General features: G+C 41.3%; 1 protein-coding gene across 4 annotated transcripts in view; it reads left to right on the top strand.

Annotated features, from left to right (window-relative positions):
- The first annotated feature begins 900 nt into the window (after positions 1-900).
- The window catches only part of KCNQ5 (potassium voltage-gated channel subfamily Q member 5), a 510,994-nt gene continuing 491,467 nt past the window's right edge, over positions 901-20,427 (top strand). For all 4 annotated transcript variants that reach the window (XM_012754013.3, XM_012754011.3, XM_012754012.3 and 1 more), the window contains exon 1: positions 901-1,384. In XM_012754013.3, coding sequence (XP_012609467.2) covers positions 990-1,384 — 395 coding nt within the window. In that variant the 5' untranslated portion in view covers positions 901-989. The remainder of the gene's footprint in view (positions 1,385-20,427) is intronic.

Genomic DNA, 20,427 nt, shown 5'->3' with positions numbered 1-20,427 from the left:
CGGAGCCCGGGGGCAGCTCGCTCACCGCGGTGGGGCCACTTCGGAGTTTTACGTCCTTCCCACACCCTACCCCTGGGCCGGGAAGGATGTCCAGTTACTCGTGGGCTTTCTGTCTGTCGCTGGGATGGAAAGTCACAGTCTGCAGGCTGTAGTGAGGCGCGGGAAGATGCCCGGTCCACGCCTCGCAGGCTCGGCAGCCGCGTCCTTCGGCTCGGCCCACTGAACTGCCTAGGACCCGCCCCGTGCGCAGGGACCCGCGCGCCACCGCCGGGAGCGGCACCGGCGCTCCCACTCCGGGGCCAGTTACTACCTGGAGGGCAGGGCACGGCCGTTCCCGCTCTCGCCCCTTGAGGAAGGATGGCAGGATCCGGCGCCGCGGCTTAGCGGCAGGAGAGCTCAGCGAGCTGCGCCTCCAGTTTCTCCTCCGGACACCGGGGCAGACTTAACCCTCCGGACAGCTCCAAAGCGCCTGGGAGAACCAAACCAAACTCGCGCCTCAGAGAGCGGCTTCGGAGGCCGGTCCTGTGCGGGGGGAGCGGACACAGTGTGGGCGTGGGGAGTGGAGAGAGAGAAGAAAGGGGGAGCCGGGGGCTGGGTGTGCGCGCGTGGGAGCGCGCCTCGGAGCGCCCCGCACTCCCCTCGCCAGCCCTGAGGGCACTTTGGGAAGGAGGGAGTGGCAGCCGCGGGAATCAGAGGGGGCAAGAGAAACCGTCTCTAAGTGACACTCCAGACAGGTCCGGATTTAGAATTCGAAGCTAAAGGCTGCTAGAAATTGGGACTCCTCGGCCTCCTCTGCACACCCCCCTTTTCCCCGCCCCGAAGCCCCGGCGGTTTGCTGGCTGCCTGCTTCCCCGCCCCCGGCTCGGAGGTCGCCGGCCGGCGGGCGCCCCGTCGGCTGCCGGCTTCCTCCTTGCAACCGCGGGCGCACATGAGGCCGCTGCCCCCGCCGCAGGCACTGGCGCCCCCCTCGCGGTGCCCGTGGTGATGCCATGCCCCGCCACCACGCGGGAGGAGAGGAGGGCGGCGCCGCCGGGCTGTGGGTGAAGAGCGGCGCGGCGGCCGCGGCGGGCGGGGGGCGCCTGGGCAGCGGCATGAAGGATGTGGAGTCGGGCCGGGGCAGGGTGCTGCTGAACTCGGCAGCCGCCAGGGGCGACGGCCTGCTACTGCTGGGCACCCGCGCGGCTGCGCTCGGCGGCGGCGGCGGCGGCCTGAGGGAGAGCCGCCGGGGCAAGCAGGGGGCCCGGATGAGCCTGCTGGGGAAGCCGCTCTCCTACACGAGTAGCCAGAGCTGCCGGCGCAACGTCAAGTACCGGCGGGTGCAGAACTACCTGTACAACGTGCTGGAGAGACCCCGCGGCTGGGCGTTCATCTACCACGCGTTCGTGTGAGTACTCGCGCCCCCGACTCTCCCCAGCCGCGCCCGCGCCCGGACCCCCGGGCTGTGCTCCGCGCCCGCGACCTGGACCCCGCGAGCGCGCGCTGGCACACACGCACGTGGTGGCTTTTATTTCTTTGCACGTGCTTGTGGTCTTCCTCCCAGAGTCTTCCCCCTACCCCAGCCCCACCTCTCCCACCTCTACAGCTTGAACCTTCTCCCTAAGGACACCCGAGTGAACCCCGCCTGGCAGCTTCAGGCGCCCGGGGCGAGAGCCAGGCGGACGCGGGACTTAGGCTGCGCGGATAATTGGGAGCAATTAGGTCCGTAGATACCTAAACTTCAACCGAGCGGGGCGCCCGGGAGCTGGGAAATGTAAAGGAAGGACGAGCGCCCGTGTGAGGCTTGAGAGTATGTTGGAGAGATTGGGAGGTGGTGGCGGGGTTAAAACGTGGTGGAGAGAGGAGACTTCGAGAGCTAGGTCCTGAGGGCGGAGCAGGGGAAGCTGCCACTTGCTGGAGAGGGCTGCTAGGTTTTAAGTGCGCCCGGAAGCACGCCTCGCCACCACCCCAGTCACCACCAACGGAAAATCTGTTAGTGCTTGCAGCCCTTCCTGCAACAGAGAAAGTGGCCAAGGTCTAGAAGAGGCGAGAGGGGCGGTCCAAGCAATGCTCCCGCTTCCAGGGGTGTGCGTGTGGGAGCAGTGGGGAACCCGGGGTGCAGGAGCGCGGGCCAAGGTGCGGTAGCAGCAGCGCAATGGGCCGCCCCGGACGGGCATCCAGCAGTGGGTTAAGGCGGCATTTGTGGCACCGAGTCAAAGTGTATGTGTGTTAAGTAAGCCCTCGCCATCTAGCAGAGAATGCTTAATGAGAAAATGATTGGAAGCAAATGTTTATTTTTCCCTTAGGCATTTAAAACCTTTCAGTGGCTTTAAAGTTTACTACTGTTTTTCCCACAAAGTCCATTCATTCAGCCTCCTATTAGAATTAGGTTTATCTGGGCATTTTAAGGCTGTTTTTATGCCGTCACATCATGTCTAATTCTTTTATTCTCCCTCTTCTCCTTTCTTCTCTCTTTTTATTTATTTATTTTTTTTAATCTGCTTCTTTTTTGTTGAAATGAAATATAAAGACGTCAGCCTTAGGAGATCAGTAGAGAAAGTTGCAGGCACTCATTGATACTTTCTTCCTTGTTTCCTAGTAAAATAAGTTTTGAACACGAACTAGGTTTCTTTTAGAAATAAGGTGTCATCCATACATAGCTTTCACCTGGGATGGGGGATTGGCATCAACACCAGAAACATTTTTTGAAATAACATGGAAGAAGGGGCTGTTTTTGTAAATACGTGAACCTGGAATTTGACCACGTAGGAGTCAGGAAATTGGTGGAGCTCTGGTGTCTGGAAAATTTTATAGTCCCAGATTGATGTGAACATATAGCATTAGGTAGAATATTCCAGCCAACTTGCCATTTTACAATGCACACAAGGAGAACGTTGTGTTGCATCATTATTACATCAAAAGGTATAATTTTTATTATTCAATGGTGAAAGATTCACATTGATTTAGATGTGGTTACTGTAATAAATGATAGATGGAGAAATGCTATAGATGCTTTTCATCTCCTCTGAGTTGATATATAATTAATCCAATTACTTAATGAGCCTGATAAATTATTTTGACTTGTCAGAATATACTAAAAAAAATAGCAATGATGATGCTCAATTTGGCAACTAATATATACTGTATGGATAATGATTTTTTTTTTACAAGGGTATGATGCTCAGAATATTCATGCCTTTGAATTTGCAATATGATGCCATTTGTAGCCCTTTATTTTTGGCAAATTATTCATTGCATATTCAAAGAAGGTTAGAGACAACCTTGGTTGGTGCACGTAAGTTTTCTTGAACATGAATGTGAACTTCTTGCAATGCAACATTTTTTCTATGTGTTGATGTTTAACAAGCTTTTAAGGACTTACAGAGTTTTAAAATTTCGATAAATGTTTTTTCCAAAGGTTCAAGTTTGGATACTTCTACCCACCAGGATTTATCAGTCTAGCAGTGTCTTTACGGGTAGGCAGGAAATAAATTATGTACTTGTCAATATGATGTAGCTAATGTGAAGTTTTGGATTATACATTTCTAGAGTCTGAAAACTGTAATGCCTGAGCAATTAGGTAGGGGTGCTATATCCACATTAGGACAAAGAGGGAATGGATAGTATCACCTTCTATGAGGACTGTGCATAGCTACAGCAGACCCTAGGGAAAGAGGCCATCTTTGACAGTTGCTGCTTGTGATTTTAAATGAGCTTTAGACTAACTGAACTTTACACATTACATTAATATAGCAAAGTTGCTTTGAGCTGTAAGTCTAACAAGACCATAAGAAAACAATTTCTAGAGAGGTATAACTAACTAATTCCCTGCCAGCCTGGGAATCCCCAAATCTTACATTAATAACATTTTTTGTAGCACATTAAAATTCTTGCCAAGAACAAGTGCACTGTGATTAATGAGGTACTTCAGGGATGAATTTACTTGGTCGACCAGTGTCTTCACTGCCAAGAAACAAGAAAGGTATCTTTAAAGTTATACTTCAGGTAAAGAAAAATATCTATTAATTATGCAAAAGTAATTGTTATGATGCTTTAATGGTATAAAATGTATTTTCAAGAATACATATCCTAGCCTATTGATAAGAGGGGTGGTAAGAGCAAGAAATGACCTACTTCAAATACTTTCTTCTGATCTTTATAAATTAGCGGAAATTAGAAGATCTGTGCCCTTATTGCTCTTTAGGATTTACCAGACAGCCATGTTTCCTGCCTTCAGCTGTTCTTCAGTTTACTAGATGAACTATTCAAACGTGAGGTGACATATTTCTTTGAACGTTTTTTGTCCCTTTTTAATTATTCTCCTTTAAATGAAGAATAATGGTGGTAGTAGAGGAACCCCTTCTGTGTGGATGGGGTTCCACATACAAATTTGCATTGATGCAGCAAATGTGGTTCTCAGAAATTATATGGGAAACATTGTTACAGATACATGTAACTCATCACTTTGCCTAAGTATCTTTGCCTGGTTTTATGCCATGGATGGGAATTTATAGATATATGACATTGGAAGAAAGAGTCTGGTCATCTACGCTGGGAGCCCAGCTTAGAAGTCATCCATTTTCTGATACTTATTCCTGCTGGCCGCCCAAATGGTCATTACATTCTTTGTTCACTTTATGAATGTTTTTCAAATAAATTGCCTTCTCTCCTTTGTTACTTCCACTATCATACTCTATTTGTCGATACCTCTCCATTGGATGATTTGTAATATTTTCTTGCCTGATCATCTTGCTTCTGTTCTGAGCATTCTCATTCCCTGCTCCGACACCATAGTGTTGTTCCTATAATGCAAATCTTATTTTTCCATCCCTTTGCCTAAAATATTTTCATGACCCTCTATCATCTACTTATTTATTTATTTATCCATCTATAAATACTTGAGTATCTAATATGTGCTAGTTTTGAAGTTAATAAGGCAAAGAGGCCTCCACTCTTGAGGAAGGAAGAGACTCTAGCAAGGTATGACTACAAGTTTCTAAACAAGTGTGAAAACAATATTACTGATACACCTAGAGAGGTAGGTTACAAAGTTGCATAGGAGTAGAAAAGGAAGTGGAAGAGATAAGAGCAGAAAGGTCAGCATAGGCTTCAAAGGGGAAGTGAGATGTGAGCTGAGTTTAGACAAATGAGTAGTTAATTTTCAGATGAGCAAAGCAGGGAGGAATGAACACTTTTGATAGAGAAAACAATTTGAGGAAAGATATGGAATTGAAAATCAGCGCAGTAATTCTAGGTACTAAGTATTTGTAGGATGAAAGGCAGCTAAGTGAAGGAGGTAGAGCAAAAGGCAAGTACCTGACCTTGGATGGCCTCAGATGCTGGCCATGAAACTTTGTCTTTATCCTGTAGGTAGGAGTGGTCGTTGAATAGTGATAATCAGGGGAATGACATAATCATATATGAATTTTGGAAAGATCTGCCTTTCATCAGTTTGGCAAATAAGTTGGAAGGTACAAAATGGAATTAGTATGACCTATAAAAAGATGATAGCAATTGTGCAAAATTTCCATTCACTCTTGCATTCTTTTACCTGTAAATTAATTCTATGAATGTCTGTTGACTGTTATTTGCCATGGACTGTTCTAGAAAGATGAGAGATGATTGCCTGAGGAACTAAAGCAGTAACTATGGAGATGAGAAGACAGAGTTTAATCAAAGAAATGGTAAGGAGATAGAATTGGTAGATTGTTTTCACCAGTCTGATGTGTAGTGTGAGGAGGATGATTCTGATTTGGGAATGGAAGTGCCATTTCCTATTACATGGGACAAAGGGTGAAGGGCAGGCACATGTTCAGAGCAATGCAGTGAGTTCAGATTTGGACATGTTGAGGTTTAGATATTTTTGAGCCATTTGGGTGGAGTTCGTAAGTGGTGGGAACACAGTAGTGAACCAGGCACAGTCTCTTTATAATGGCTCTTGGATCAGCAACAGGAATATTTGTGACACACAGATAATACTTGATAAAATATTTTTGAATGAATGAATGAATGCATTTACAAATCTGGAGTTTAAATGTCTAGATCAGGTATTTAGATTTGGAAGTCTGTTGGTTCCATGATAGTTAAAGCAATGAATAGAAAAAATGAGATAGTCCAGAGAATGCACAGAGCAAGTGAGGACATGGTGGAGGCCAGAGACTGGGCATCACTAACACCAAGCCATGGATGGAAGAGTAAGAGCCTACAGAAAACCCTGGGAAAACCCTGACAGAGCAACCCAAAGGTTAAGAGAAAAGCCAGGAGACCTTATTTTCATGAAATCCAAGGAAGATGTATACAGGAAAGAGGTTATGGCCAGTATTGTCTAATGCTCCAGAAAAGACTAGAAAATTGTGTAAAATTTCAATGGATCGCTTGAAGGAGGCCACTGATGGGCTTTGCTGCAGCAGCTTCGGTGAAGCAGGGAGGGTCATACGTGTGATTTAAGTGGACTCAGAAGTAATTAAGAATTGGGAAAATGGACACAGTAGTGTTAAACTGCAGATTTCTTGGGACAGTTCACAAGAGCCTCCTTGTATGACCTCTGCCTGTCTTTCCAGCCTCATCTGCAGCCATTTACCTCTAACATGCACCCTGAGCCCCAGCCTTACTGAACTGCTCCATCCTGTGCCTTTGCTCATGCTGTTTTTGAGTACTCCCCCTACTCCTTACACTCTGGCTGTTCAACTCCTACAGTTTCTTCAAAATGCAACTGAAGGATTGGTTCGTCTTGGGCATATTTCCAAACTGTTCCCTCCCTCTGCCAGCATGACTGAGGTGCCCCTTGTCTCAGGTTTCCTGGCACTCTGTGAATGTCATTATAGTGGTGCTTCCCCCACTGTTTCATCACAGTGGGCTACTTAGTCTGTCTCTTCACACAGGGTGAGCTTGCCACACTGAAAGTCACCTACTTGTCCCAGAATCTCAGGTATCTGGCAAGGTGCCTTGTATCTGTAGACCCTCAGTAAATGGTTGCTTATTGACTAAGTAAACAGTTTTATCTAGAAGCCTTCCACAGAGAGTTTCAGAGTGAGTCAAAGCCTTAGGAACTATCAAGTTGTTTCAGTTTTCTTAGAAGTAAGATGTTGATGATTCATTTAAAGGAAACTATATAGGGCTAGAAGTAAGAGACTAGTGCTTTGCTCCAAGCTTTACCACTAGTTAATTTTGTGACTTGGAGTAAATCATTTCACTCTTGTGAATTTCCAAATCTTCATAAATGGACACCATACTGTCTGTGATCCAACCAAGATGGTGGAGGATACTGTGGAAAGTTTGAAATACTATCATAAAAGGGAAGGATTATTTGGAATGGGAGGTGATCTGATGTTTTTATCATTTCCCTTCCTCATTCTGAGCTGGAGGGCTGCCTCCTAACTAGTTGCTTTAACTTCATCCCTAAATCTCCAAGACCTCTGTGCCACATAGCCAAAGCGATCTTTCTAAAGACTTAAAAGAAGATATTGCTTCTGCTCTACATGGTGAAGGAATCTGTTTATTGACTGTCTCCCCCTCAATTAATTCCTTAAAGGCAGGGGCTCTCTCTGCCCTATTCACTGATATGTCACCAGCACCCAGAATGGTTTCTGTCACATAGAAGAAACTCCATCCATACGTATTGATTCACTTACTGACACCTCAAATCTCCAAAAAACGCTACTGGTTCCCTTGTGGAAGATGAAATTTCACTCTACTGGCCACTCTCTGTGTCAGACTCAATTAGACCCAATGAATTACTTTATTGTTTTTATATATATTCTATTGTTAGTGAAATCTGTGTCTATAGAAATAGATTTTATAGACAAATTATTTTTGCTCCTGCATTCCTTAAAAATCACTGATTTCCCATAAGTGTACAGAAGCCTTATATAAGATATGCTGCTTTATACTCTGCTAATATATAAAATGTTCCATACAATTCAAATCAGTTTTTTAGAAATATAAATAATGCTATAGTATTTGAGGACCATATTACAATTAGAAATGTTGAAAAGTCTTAAAATATTAGTACTGGGAATATTATAGCCTAAAAGAAAAAAAAAAGTATTTCAAAACAGAATGAAGGCTTGATACAAGAAACACTATAAACAAGGAAGATAGCCAGCAGCCTTTTGTTAATTGCTTACAAAGAAGTAGTGCCAGTTTTAATTTTTAATTGCAAATGGCTATTTTGGCAGATGAAAATGCCAGCAGAGCATGTTTTATCCTAGCCCAGTGGTGTGAAACTACTTGAAGCCCAATTGTTGAACAGCCACAGCTCACAGTTATGTTTAATGATATGTAGATGTTTCCATTTTAATTTCCTTTTTCTTCAACCATTTATGAGTATGCTATTTGAAGTTTTATTTGGTTGCAACCTAGGAGACAGATTGGCCACACAACTGTATTTTTTCATAATTAGTGAAATTCTTTAATGGGTCTCAGAATTTCAGGTGCTCTTTTAATCCTTTGCAGTCAGTTTGAAGAATGAGTTTCTTAAACATTATTGAAATCACCAATTTCTGAACTTAAAAATAGTTTAAACTTTTCCCATTATATACATTTGTATAATATGTGTGTGCATATACTTTCTTTACTCACACAGATACACATACAACATAAGCATATACACAGACTGTATCCTTTAGTGAAGAATCTGTGTTAGTGTAAATATGTACATTTGTCTTTGTTTTGTTCCCCTAAAACTAAAATAAGAAACTTAAATAAAATGTAGTTTAGAAGTAAAGTCTTAAATTTACCCTTGATAATATAGAAATTGCCTCATAATCTAAAAGGTAGTGAAATTTAACTGTACATGATGATACACATTTTGCAAATTGTGGTCATTGTTCCCATTTATGGCACCTGTGAGGTAATTCTAGGATCTCTATTCCATTTTCAGTCAGTGCCAGGATGATCTTTTATAATCATAATGTTATAATCCATTGTTTCTCTTCTTTTTTAACAGTCAATTCAGATTAACATTTAATTAATAGCCCTTATATGTATCAGGGAATGTGCTCGATGCTGGTTGTTTGAAAAAAGGAGATGATGTGAACTTGACCCCAAGGAAATTGCATTGGGGAATATAATGAGATTTAGATTCAATTATCAAAAGTCTGGGATTTTATACTGTAGGTGATGGGTGATCTTTGAGGAAGATAGGCTTTAGACAGGTAATAATGTCATTGGATTTCCATTTTAGACTAGTCACTGTGCAAGCTTCCTCAATAGTAGCTTGAAGGGTCAAAACTAGAAGTGGAGGATCAATTTTGAAATTGTTCCAACTTAAGCAAGAGATAATTAGGACTTACACTGGGCAATGGTGGTAAGGATGGCAGAAAATACGGCAATAGAGTTGAAATGTATTAATGAATGATTGAATGTGGAAGATGAACAAGAGGGTAGATTTGTTATTTGCAGATTCTTGGCATGGGTGGTTGGATACACAGTGGCACCATTACCTGAGATCAAGAATGCAGGTGGCATAACAGGTTGAGGGGAATGTAGGGGGTGATAAAATGAGTCTAGCTTTGGAAATGCTGAGCTTTAGTGCCTGTGGACATTCCAATTATGTATGTACAATAGCTTTTGGATAATGATTTAAAAGATATCAGAATATAGGCAGGAGTTAAAACCACAAGGAAAGTAAGTAAAGAGAGAAGGTAACTGGTCAGGGATGGAAACATGGAGAATACTACATTTAAGGGATGAGCAGAGGAAATGGGCAGTGTAATGGAGTAGACAGCAAGATGTGAGGCAATACCAGACAAAAAGATGGCAGGTGGTTGTGGAAAACAAGGGTGTCAAGAGAGTTCAAAGCTACTATGAAAAGTAGAGAGTAGTCTCCCATGATGAAGACCAAGGAGTTACCCTTGGATCTGGCAATGTGAAATTCTTCAGTGATATTTTGACCTCATTAATGTTAACTTTCAGAGGAGTGGTGAGGGCAGCAGCAGATTGCTGTTAGTTGAAAAATGAATCAGAAGTGCAGAGAGGAAGCAGCATATTTAGGCCATATGTTCAGCCAGTTGGGCAAGAATAAAAGGAGATTGGACACTAGCTAGAAGGAAATATAAGGCTAAGGGGAAAATCAAGAGAGAATATAGTTAAAGGAAAGAAGATTGTTTATCACCAATAACAGTCATTTTAATTATTAATTATGTGTTGGACATTGTTCTGAGTGCTTTATACCCATGAACTCTTTTAAGCCTCAGAATAACCCCAAGAAGTACTATTAGTTTTATCATCTCCCTTTAACAGGCCAGAATACCCAAGTAGAAAGAGATTTATTAATGATAACTTGTCCAAGGTCAGCCACTGAATTAATGGCAGAGCAAGGCTTTGAACCAAGGCAAGTTGGCTGAGAGCCCACAGTCTTAGCCACTGTATCTTGATGGTGGATAGTACATGTGGGCCCAGGGCCCCTTGGATCAGATGGGTAGAGTAATTACAAAAACTACATTTGGTCTAAGTATAGCTCTTAGCAGTATAGCATACGCACAATAAATGTTTGTCGAATAAATGAATGACAGTTAATATGCCTTATAACCTAGTATCAGAGAATTACTTATAACTTAGTAGTATTAAGAACTCTTGTTCCTTTGCCTTCAAATTCTAATCAGCCTAAGTTCTAATTGTCCCATAAAATTTTTCCTGATAGTTCTGGCTTATTTTCTTACCCATTTTTACCTCTCATAACTTTTATTACTTGGATCGTGTAGTCTTTAATTATATTATTGAATTATCTTCTAATTGGATTTTTATCTAATTCTTCACAGATAGTTTGTGAGTGTCTGAAGAAACTACCCCCTTGTTTTGTGTCTCTTATGTATGCATCAAACCCAGATTTTTGCTCTATACTTTTAATCAAAATTCACCTAGCTTATTACCACCAATGAGACTATTTAAATATTTTAACTTTTTTTCCAAACAAGAATTTCCTTGAGTTTTTCTAGCTTGAATTGGGTAGCAACTCATACTGATGACCTAAAGAATTTCTCAATACCATTTCCTATGAACATTAAATTCCCAATTTATGCTTTCATTGCAGAATACCTAAGATTCATTACAAAATAGCAGCAGTTTGCCTTATGTAAGTTTCATAATGGCTGAATATAGAACACGTTTGTTCCAAACTGATTGTATAGCGTTCTTTCTCTCTTTAAAATAATAAATACTTATTTTCTTCATACTAACATGAACATATTCCATTCACTTTCCATGTTTCTCTTTCTCCCCTCCCATATATACATTTTTCATGGACATTTTTTCCTTTCTCTTTCCCATTTGTCCCATTGTTTTTTCCCTCCAGTTACACTGCACCTAGTTTTGCTTTGATTTTTTTCTTCCTCTTTGTGCTACGTTTCTCTTTTTCTGAAAGCTGTCTGTTCTTAAGAGATGCATTGACCCTCTAATTGCTCACATGCTTTAAGAGCATAGTGCCTAAGTAGACTGAGTTACCTAGTTTACGTATCACTGTGCAGTAATTAACAGAGAGATGTAGCAATTAGAAGTGCAAGAGAAGAAACCTATTTTTCTTGGAGTTTTAGTTAAACTTAAATAAGGGGAGTGAAGCCTTAAAATTGCTCTGAGGTTTTCTAATATCTGCCCATTATTTCTGAAATCTGGGAATACTCAGATATTCAGTGAATAATATTTAAAAGATTATGCTTTCCATTGTGGAAGTTGCCTACTGTATATAGTTAAGAAATAAATTAGAAATTAACATTTATTCCAGGTGGAATTATTATAGAAAGGCATATTAAAGAAGTCTGTTTGTAACATGTAAATAGCAGTTAGCTTAAAAATATTTACCACATGGGCTATTAAATCATTAGGCATCTCCTTACTCAGTGAGCCAAGAAATAGATCTATAATCTGGCACCAGAGGGCTGTGCTTTTCCTCTTTAATTGGGAGATTAAAGCATGAACTCAAAATGCAAGTGCATGATAGAAGGTACGTGTGAGATAGAAAACCACCTGTAATTTTTTCTAGTTGGAAATTGTTCCAAAGCATAGACCTTATGAGGGCTATCCCATAACCTTTTATAGAATGGAAAAGCAGTGTAGGGCTTCAGTTTCTCTAAACCTGTTTTCTGTTACACCTGAGAGAATCTAGGAGGATTGGATGAAGTTGACAATTCAGAGACAGGGTCTCGCTCTGTCACCCAGGCTACTGGAGTGCAGTGGTTCCATCCTAGCTCACTGTAACCTTGAACTCCTGGGCTTAGGCGATCCTCCTGGCTCAGCCTCCCGAGTAGCTGGAACTATAGGCACACACCACTATGCCTGGCTAAATTTTAATTTTTTTTGTAGTGAAAAGGGTCTCACTATGTTGCCCAGGCTGGTCTTGAACTCCTGGCCTCAAGTTATCCTTCTGCCTTGACCTCCCAAAGTGCTGGGATTACAGATGTGAGCCATTGTGCCTGACCCACTTATCAGCTTTCTGATTTGTAAAAGTTGGATATAATTATTAAATGTTTCTTCCATAAGCTGACCTCTTGCTATGTGTAAGGCCCTGGTGTAGGAACAACAGAGGCTTACCATAAATAAGACACAGCCTGTTCCCTCAAGGAATTTTTATCTGTAGGGTTTTAGTTTACTATTTACCAAGCTGCAAAAACCATCTCTCTGAATTGACTTGAGGTAAAAGCAAAGGGTGGCTGTTTTCCAGCGGCATTCAACTACTGCTCCTATTGAAGGGATTTACGAGGTAAACTCCAGGATCACCCTATACAGAACTGCTGATTGTCGGTTCTCTTGACCTCTTGGGAAATTGTGGAGCTGGATGTTCAGCTGCCTGTGCAGGTGGGCATTCTTCTCACAGCATTCCCACACAGAGACCCAACGTAGGAGTTCCCATTGATCATAGTAATTTCTAAAGAGTAGTAATTAAACTAGTTAAACTAAATGTTCTAGTTAATAAAACATTCTGAGTATGTTTAATTTGCTCCAAAGTATTTTTAAAAATAGAAAATAAATCAATGCTTCTTCATAACCTTTTGTTTGGGGATGTTAATTTTTTTCTCCCCAAAATGGTTTAAGAACAGTAATATAAACCAAAAAAACTTGTTTTTAAAAAAATCAAAGGTCTGCTTATTTTTAGTATACACTTCAAGCTTCTAATATTGTTAACTTTTTAATTCTAGTACGTGAAAGGAAAATATAACCAGTCCTCCATGAGGCCTAGAATTTGCTCATTCATTCATTCATTCAGTATTTGAGTGCCCACCACATACCATGTCCTTGGAACACTTTGGAAACACTTCTTTACATTTGTTCAACTTTCTTCAGGCATGTGGAAAATGCCTCTTTTCTTCAACATGCCTGATGATAAAAATCCTATAGTTCTATTTTGTTCCATCAGATGGAAAAGGCAGAGAAGATGAATGGCAATACAAATGACTTTTGGGGAACTCATTTAGAACCTTCAAGATAGGGTCCTGAATACAAGGGGCATCTGGTCTTACTCTTGCAGTCCTTGACAACTAGAAGAAATGACACTTTGTTTAGGGGCAGCGATCTTACCAAGTCTGAATATTCAAATTGGCATCCAGGCATTTTTCTCTAGAAGAAAGCTGGGTAGGTTCTTTTAGTTTCAGATCCATCCAGGGATAAACCAAATGAGATGAGTTAGAATCTTCCCAGAGGAACCAGCTACCCTAGTTACACAGTCCTGCAGTTCTTCCAAACGTAGCACAGGAAACACTCTAGGAAAGAAAACTATGCCGTTGTCATATATGTGCCAATCATGCTGACTTCTAGACAGTCATTCAGGTTACCAGTTTGTTTGGGCCACGCTTGAGTAGCCCATTATTCCCTTCTTTTGTTAGAATGGCCCCAGTAATTCTATTGAAATTAGAATTAGAGTTTTACAGTATCTCTAGCAGGAAAGATTCCCTTACATGGTTCCAGAGCTTTTGTACCCAGTGTTGGACTTGATAAGTTATTTTACAAATTACTGTTTCTAAGCTAGTTGGATCATGCTGCCCAGAGCTATTTTCCAGAGCCAGTGGGTATGGAGTTTTATTCCAGGCTTCAGGGCAGGAAGTGGATAATAAAAGTCAGTTTATAGATGGCACTGAGAGAGGTAGCCTAGACAACCATAAATAAGAATCGTCAAACTATCACATTGTGCTGAAGAAAACATAATATTCCTCTAATTGAAGGGTGGATACCATAATTCACAATTGTCATCAATGAGAGATTGTACTTTTTTCTCCAAAATATGTTAAAGGCAAATAATACTCGCATTTTTTTCTTTTCATTTCTTGTTGATTCAAATTCCCTTTCCACATTGCAATGTTAACATAGATTTCTAAAGCACATGATAATATATTTAAAAGACCTATTTGCCATAAATCTATTATGTGTTTTTACACTTGCTTCCAGTGCCCCATGTAAAGTTAGTGGTTGCTCAACAATAAGCATTTGGAGGTGGAACAGCAACGCAGCATGACAAGGGCCTGTCCTGGAGGGTTACCCTGGGAATGTGTAGGAAGGGAGAATAGGAGAGACTTCAAAAGGAGAGCTGGACTGCTTAGCCCTCAATTTGCTTCTGTTTGGCAAAAGAGATGAAAGAATAAAAAATTTTAAGGTTTCAAACAAGTGTGAATGTGACCAAGCAGAAGTTCCTTAATTCTGTTTTAGGTAGAGACAAGATGCACAAGTGGCCTATTTGGGCTTTGGGAGAGAAAGACGGAGGATCATCAGTTAGCATTGTAGAGGTTGGATAAAGAAATAATAATAAGAAAAAGTGCTCGGTGAAAAGTGTGGGGTGAGAAGTTTAGGGAATATTGGCATTTGGGGGAGGTTAGAGGAGAAAGGGATTCGTGAAAGAGACAGAGAAGAGAAAAACCAGGGCAATATGGCATCCACAGGAAGACTGAGTCTCAAAGAAAGATTGCAATGGGGGAAAAGTATTACAAAAAAGAGAAATGAAGATGTGCTTTTACAGGATGTGAGGGCGATCTGGCTGCGACATCTGTCACCCCATTGATCGCCAGGTTTGATTCGGCTGATCTGGCTGGCTAGGCGGGTGTCCCCTTCCTCCCTCACCGCTCCATGTGCGTCCCTCCTGAAGCTGCGTGCTCAGTCGAAGAAGATGACCTTCCCTGCTAAAGGAGGACCGGTCTTCGGGTTCGGTCAAGGGTATACGAGTAGCTGCGCTCCCCTGCTAGAACCTCCAAACAAGCTCTCAAGATGTGCATATACAAAGAGGCAACGATGTGGAAAGCCAGGATAAAGGACGAGGGGCCATAACCTATAAGAAAACTGAGCCATCTAGGAGTGGACGGCATCCGTAGCGCCACGTGTTAGGAAGACATCCAGTTTCACAGGAAAGGTGATGTTCAGGGATAAAAAGAACCAAAACAATCTAGGTAGTGTGAAATTACAACAGTCAGCATCTCAAAAGCTGCCACACAATGTTAGGGGTGTCCTCAGAGGTACCGTGTTTCCCCGAAAATAAGACAGGGTCTCATATTTATTTTTCCTCAAGAAGACACCCTAGGGCTTATTTTCAGGGCATGTGTTATTTTCCCCTCAAAGCCTCAGTTTGTAGCACACACAGGATGGCGGGAACCTGACAGGGGCAGCCCACCTTGTTGGTGGGGCTGCCCGCACCTTTCTGGTCACCTCTGGGATAGTAACTGTCACGATGGGGCAGATGAGAAGGGCTGCTCATCTTCTTTACCGCTCAGCAACAAAATGCATGGGTTGTGCAGATATGCTGCGTAGCCACGCCCATCACTAGGTCTTATTTTCGAGGTAGGGCTTATATTGGGCAAATGCTTAGAAATCCTGCTAGGGCTTATTTTATGGGTAGGTCTTATTTTCGGGGAAACACAGTATCACTGTATAACTGGAATGGGGACTCCAGAAAAGAAGGTGATATTTAGAGAGCCTCCAGTGAAAAGCAGGGTTATCTGGTTGGAAAGCAATCTTGCAATCTCTGGGAGAGATGGTGGTAAGTGCAAAGCAGTTCTAAAGAGTTTGAGATAAGACACCAAACAGTGCTTGGAGGAGAGAAGGAGGAGACAGATTAAGTTGCATAGTTGACAAATAAATGAGTAAAGAGAGAGGGAGAATGGTAAACCTTTATTTTTCCAAGCAGCTAGAGGTCTGTACAAATAAAAAAAGCTTCAGGAAAGGGCCCCCCTAGAAAAGGAAAGGTTAAAGTAATCGAGAGAAACAAGATCCTGAAAAAAGAGAGATCTAGGTTTATGGTAAATAAAAGTTTGGGCTGTTAAAAAAAGTTCGAGATGGCAGCATTGGTAGGTGTGATAAGGCAACCTTGGGAGATGAATAACTTGGTGTGTTGACAACAGCAAAGGCCCTGATGGAGTTTTGGCATGACTATCCGAAGACTACCTGGAGTGTGAGAGTCTGAGAATTTTCTGTAGCGGTGGCATGCAGAAGAAATTTTAAAAAGCAGATGGAGCCATAACCCAAGGCTGGCAACTGTGTAGCCAAAGTAAAGGGAATGAGAAATTTTATAGAAGTCACGCATACTGAACATGTGTGACCTTGGACAAATCATAAACCTCTCTAAGCACCAACCATCTGATAAATGTGGAAATAATGAGGCAAAGTGTTAAAACTCATTATATAATTGCTGGCATACAAAATGGTAGTTTTTATACTCCCTAACCAAATATAGTCTTTGAGCCTCTTCAGAGGAGGAAATAACTGCAGTAATAGGCACGTGTAAAAAACGTGTTCAATGATAAATGAGTGAATAAATTAATTAACATAATATAACTTATTTCACAACAGCATTATATTTGGTGCCAAGATTTATAGCCAGACATTTCCTGTTGTGTGTACAAGCTCTCTGAGCTCAGAAATCAGGAAATATTTTTAAATCTCTTTAGTTTTGAATACATGGATAAAAGCACATTCTTAAAGCAGGGAATACTGCTTTGACATGTTTAAGTAACAGGATTATAGAGCTGGAAGGAGCTTTGGTGACCTACTCTAGCACTGTCCTTTTTTTAGATGGGAAAATTGAGACTACAGAGATGTTAAGTAACTTGCTCAGGATCACTTACTGTTGGAGTTGGCATTGGTGGTCAGGTTTTCCCATGGCCTATGGAGAAATGACTCCAGCTGTAGGTCTATGACCTGCCCTACCTTCTTCTACTGAAGGTATTCTATGATTTTTAAAAAATGAATGCTGAGATTCCTTTCCAATACTATTGTTTGTCCAACTGTTCTATGAAAAATATTCTATTAATAAATGCTTTAGTACTTTTCATTTAGGTAACAGAGAAAATATTTCTCCCTTTTAGAAACTCCTAATAGCCAGCAAAAGATATTAATTTCTATGGCCTTTCTTTCTCCTAAGCCAAGAAACGGTTTCTTTTGGACTTAGAAAGTATTAGTGACTTGATCTTTAAAGGCCCTACTAACTGAATAGATCAAATAAGAAACAAATTAGTAGTTAGTTCATTCAGTTGCAGGACTGTGACAAACTTGTAAGAAATATTTCCAGAATTGAAGGCAGTGGGAGTGGGAAAGAGTATGTATAAATGTTACATGAGGAGTCTAAAATCATACACTCCTACATACATACACACGAACACATGCACACACACAGTTTCATTACACTTGGTAAATTCATTAGGACAAGGCAAATGTATTCATCCAGAAATTCAGATAAGCTCAAACATCTGTACAGTCTTTAAATTTGCCATGTTAAACAGGCCTAGCACCCTTTTATATGCCCAAAAGAACCTGGGCCAAGACAGATGTAGGCTGGAGCAGCCAGATATGACTCTGATTCCTGAGAATCTTTGCCCTTCTTCTTGAGAGGTAAGGCCCACCTCCAGCTTTGCAAGCACAGTATCTTTGTGTGTGTGTGTGTGTGTGTGTGTGTGTGTGTGTGTGTGTGGTGAAAATTACCTTGAATTTGGTTTCTGCCCTCCTGGTATTTCTTTGCCTATATTTAATATGCTTTTTATTGTTAATATTATCACTAGAAAGGCAATACTTTTATTAGTGAATTATGAGAGAGAGAATAATTTTGGTGGCTGTTTAAAATTGTTGGCCTATAAATGACTGTCTTCTGCATGGGTCACGTGCATGCGCTGAAAGGTTGAACTGTGCTGTGTGCGCTTCCTCAGGCATTTTCTTTTTCTCTAAGATAATTTTGAAACAGAGGAGTGACTGGAGAAAATGAAGGGCTCCCATTTATCTTTATGAACACTTCTATATGCCCTATTACTTCCACGATTTTTGAATACCTGCAACATTCTCTCAGTCATCATAGCCACCACGCTGCTGGTCCTGATTCAGAGCCACTACATTCTTTGCTCTAGCAGCTTGGGCGGGGAAGGGAATGCAAGGCAGGATGGGTTCCCTTGGGCACAAGGCTATTGCCTTTAGCCTTAGGGAAGAGGGTTAATTTGGCACTACTAGATAAAAAGCACTTTGAAAAGGCCTCCCTTTGTCATGGAACAGATTTGCACATAAACACAGAGCTCTTTCCACTGACCCTCAGATAAAGGGACTCTGCAGTTATTTAACCCTGAGTTTACTTACAAAGAAAGTCTAATTATTTGACATTTGTTAAACATCCCTAGTGTGGTGCTGCTGTTCAGCCACGTCAAACTCACAGATCTACATTCTGTGTAGTACAGGTTGGGTATCCCTAATCCCAAAATCCACAATCCAAAATGCTTTGTGAGCACTGACAGACACGATGCTCAAAGGAAATGCTCATTAGAGCATTTCGGATTTGGGGTTTTTGGATTAGGGATGCTTAACAGGTAAGTATATGCAGATATTCCAAAATCTGAAAAAAAATCCAGAATTTGAAATACTTTTGGTCCCAAGCATTTTGGATAAGGGATACTCAACCTATCAATATATTAAATTTTTTTGATGGCCCCTAAAGACAGGCACAGCTGTTGTGTATTTGTTACAGAGACTAGAATTTTCTTTAATTCAGAGATCTGTGTAGTTTGCAAAGATGCAAGCACAAGAATATACCCTGAAGCATTGTAATGTTATTTTAAAAATCCAGAAACAACATAAAACCCTATCATTAGCAACTAGTTAAATCAATAATGACGAAACTCATCATGGGAAAAACTGTGTTCTTTGAAAAGAATGAGGTAGATATGTGTGACATAGTATGGCATGATTTCTAAAATGAATTATTAAGGGAAAAAATCAAGATATAAAATAGAATATATAGTATACACAAGTATCTACCTCGTAAATTAGAAAAAGCACATACACAGTAAGTTCTTGTTATCTGTGTTAGTTATATTCTATAAGGTCATTGCAAATACTGAATTAGAGAACGCTAATCAGTGAATACTCTTAGTGGAAATATAGGGTTAGATCCCATGCGCCATGGGAAATATTGGCCACAATATTTTCATCAACCAATCAATGCATAACCTTGCTTTATGTGTGTTTCTGTTGAAAGACACATTTTTAAATACATATTGTTGATTTGTTAACGTTGAACCCACAGGCAGTAACACTGTAATTCATGCCTGAATGAAGCTTCTCTATGAGCCACATCACAGCCTCCTTGTGCTTAGGAACATCAAATAGCCCTTCAGTCTTGTGCAATGTTAGCTGGGAATGTGTGCAGCAGAAGACTCACGTTTTTGGCTGCTCTGCATATGTTTGCAAATGACCTCAAAGGTGCTGTGAGTATTGTCTTGGGCGTTACAAATCAATTTTGAGTAGGCAAATTTGCAAATATGAAATCCACAAATAAGGAGGATAAGCAACACACACACACACACACACCCTGTATAGGTATGCATATAAATAAATGGAAAGTTTCTAGAAGGATTAAAAGGAACTGTTTGATGGAAGTTATCTTTGGGGAATACGACTGTGGGGCAGGAATGAGACAAGATGCACCTTTTATTGTAACCCTCTCTGCCCTACATGACTTTTTACTGTGTGCATCGCGTATTCCTTATTCTCTGTCCCCTCTGCTCCTTCTCTTCCACCACTGCTATCATCACCATTCTCTCAGCAGGACACGCACATTTTTCTGAGGAGCCCTCTCTAGGAACAAGGTTTTATATGAGCCAAATTGATCATAGTGAATATCCACTGAATCAGGCTCTTGGGCTAGTTGGTCTATATAATTTTTCAAATGAAGAGTGTTTTAGAAATGCTCAGTATGACACTTAGAACATAAGTCCTCAGAGTAATTTGTGTCATGCAATATTACCCTGTCTTCCAGCACACTGGAAAGGCCTGGATTTTAGGGCACTTTTTGTCTGCCAAATACCATTGCTTAAATTCTTACTGCAGGTAGTCCAAGTGAAACTTTAATAAGTAGGAAATAACTTAATATTCATGACACAACAATAACTATTAAGTCAGTATATGACATATGGTATGGAAGCTCTCTTCAGGTAGAATTCCAGTTTCTAGACTCTCTCCACCTCCCTGATAGAGAGGAGAGGAAGAGAAGAGGTGGCAAGTCCCTGG

This window comes from Microcebus murinus, chromosome 5 (assembly GCF_040939455.1).
Source record: "Microcebus murinus isolate Inina chromosome 5, M.murinus_Inina_mat1.0, whole genome shotgun sequence".
Taxonomy (NCBI): domain Eukaryota; kingdom Metazoa; phylum Chordata; class Mammalia; order Primates; family Cheirogaleidae; genus Microcebus; species Microcebus murinus.
Note: the sequence above shows the minus strand (reverse complement) of the source record. Positions and strands in the feature narration are given on the sequence as shown.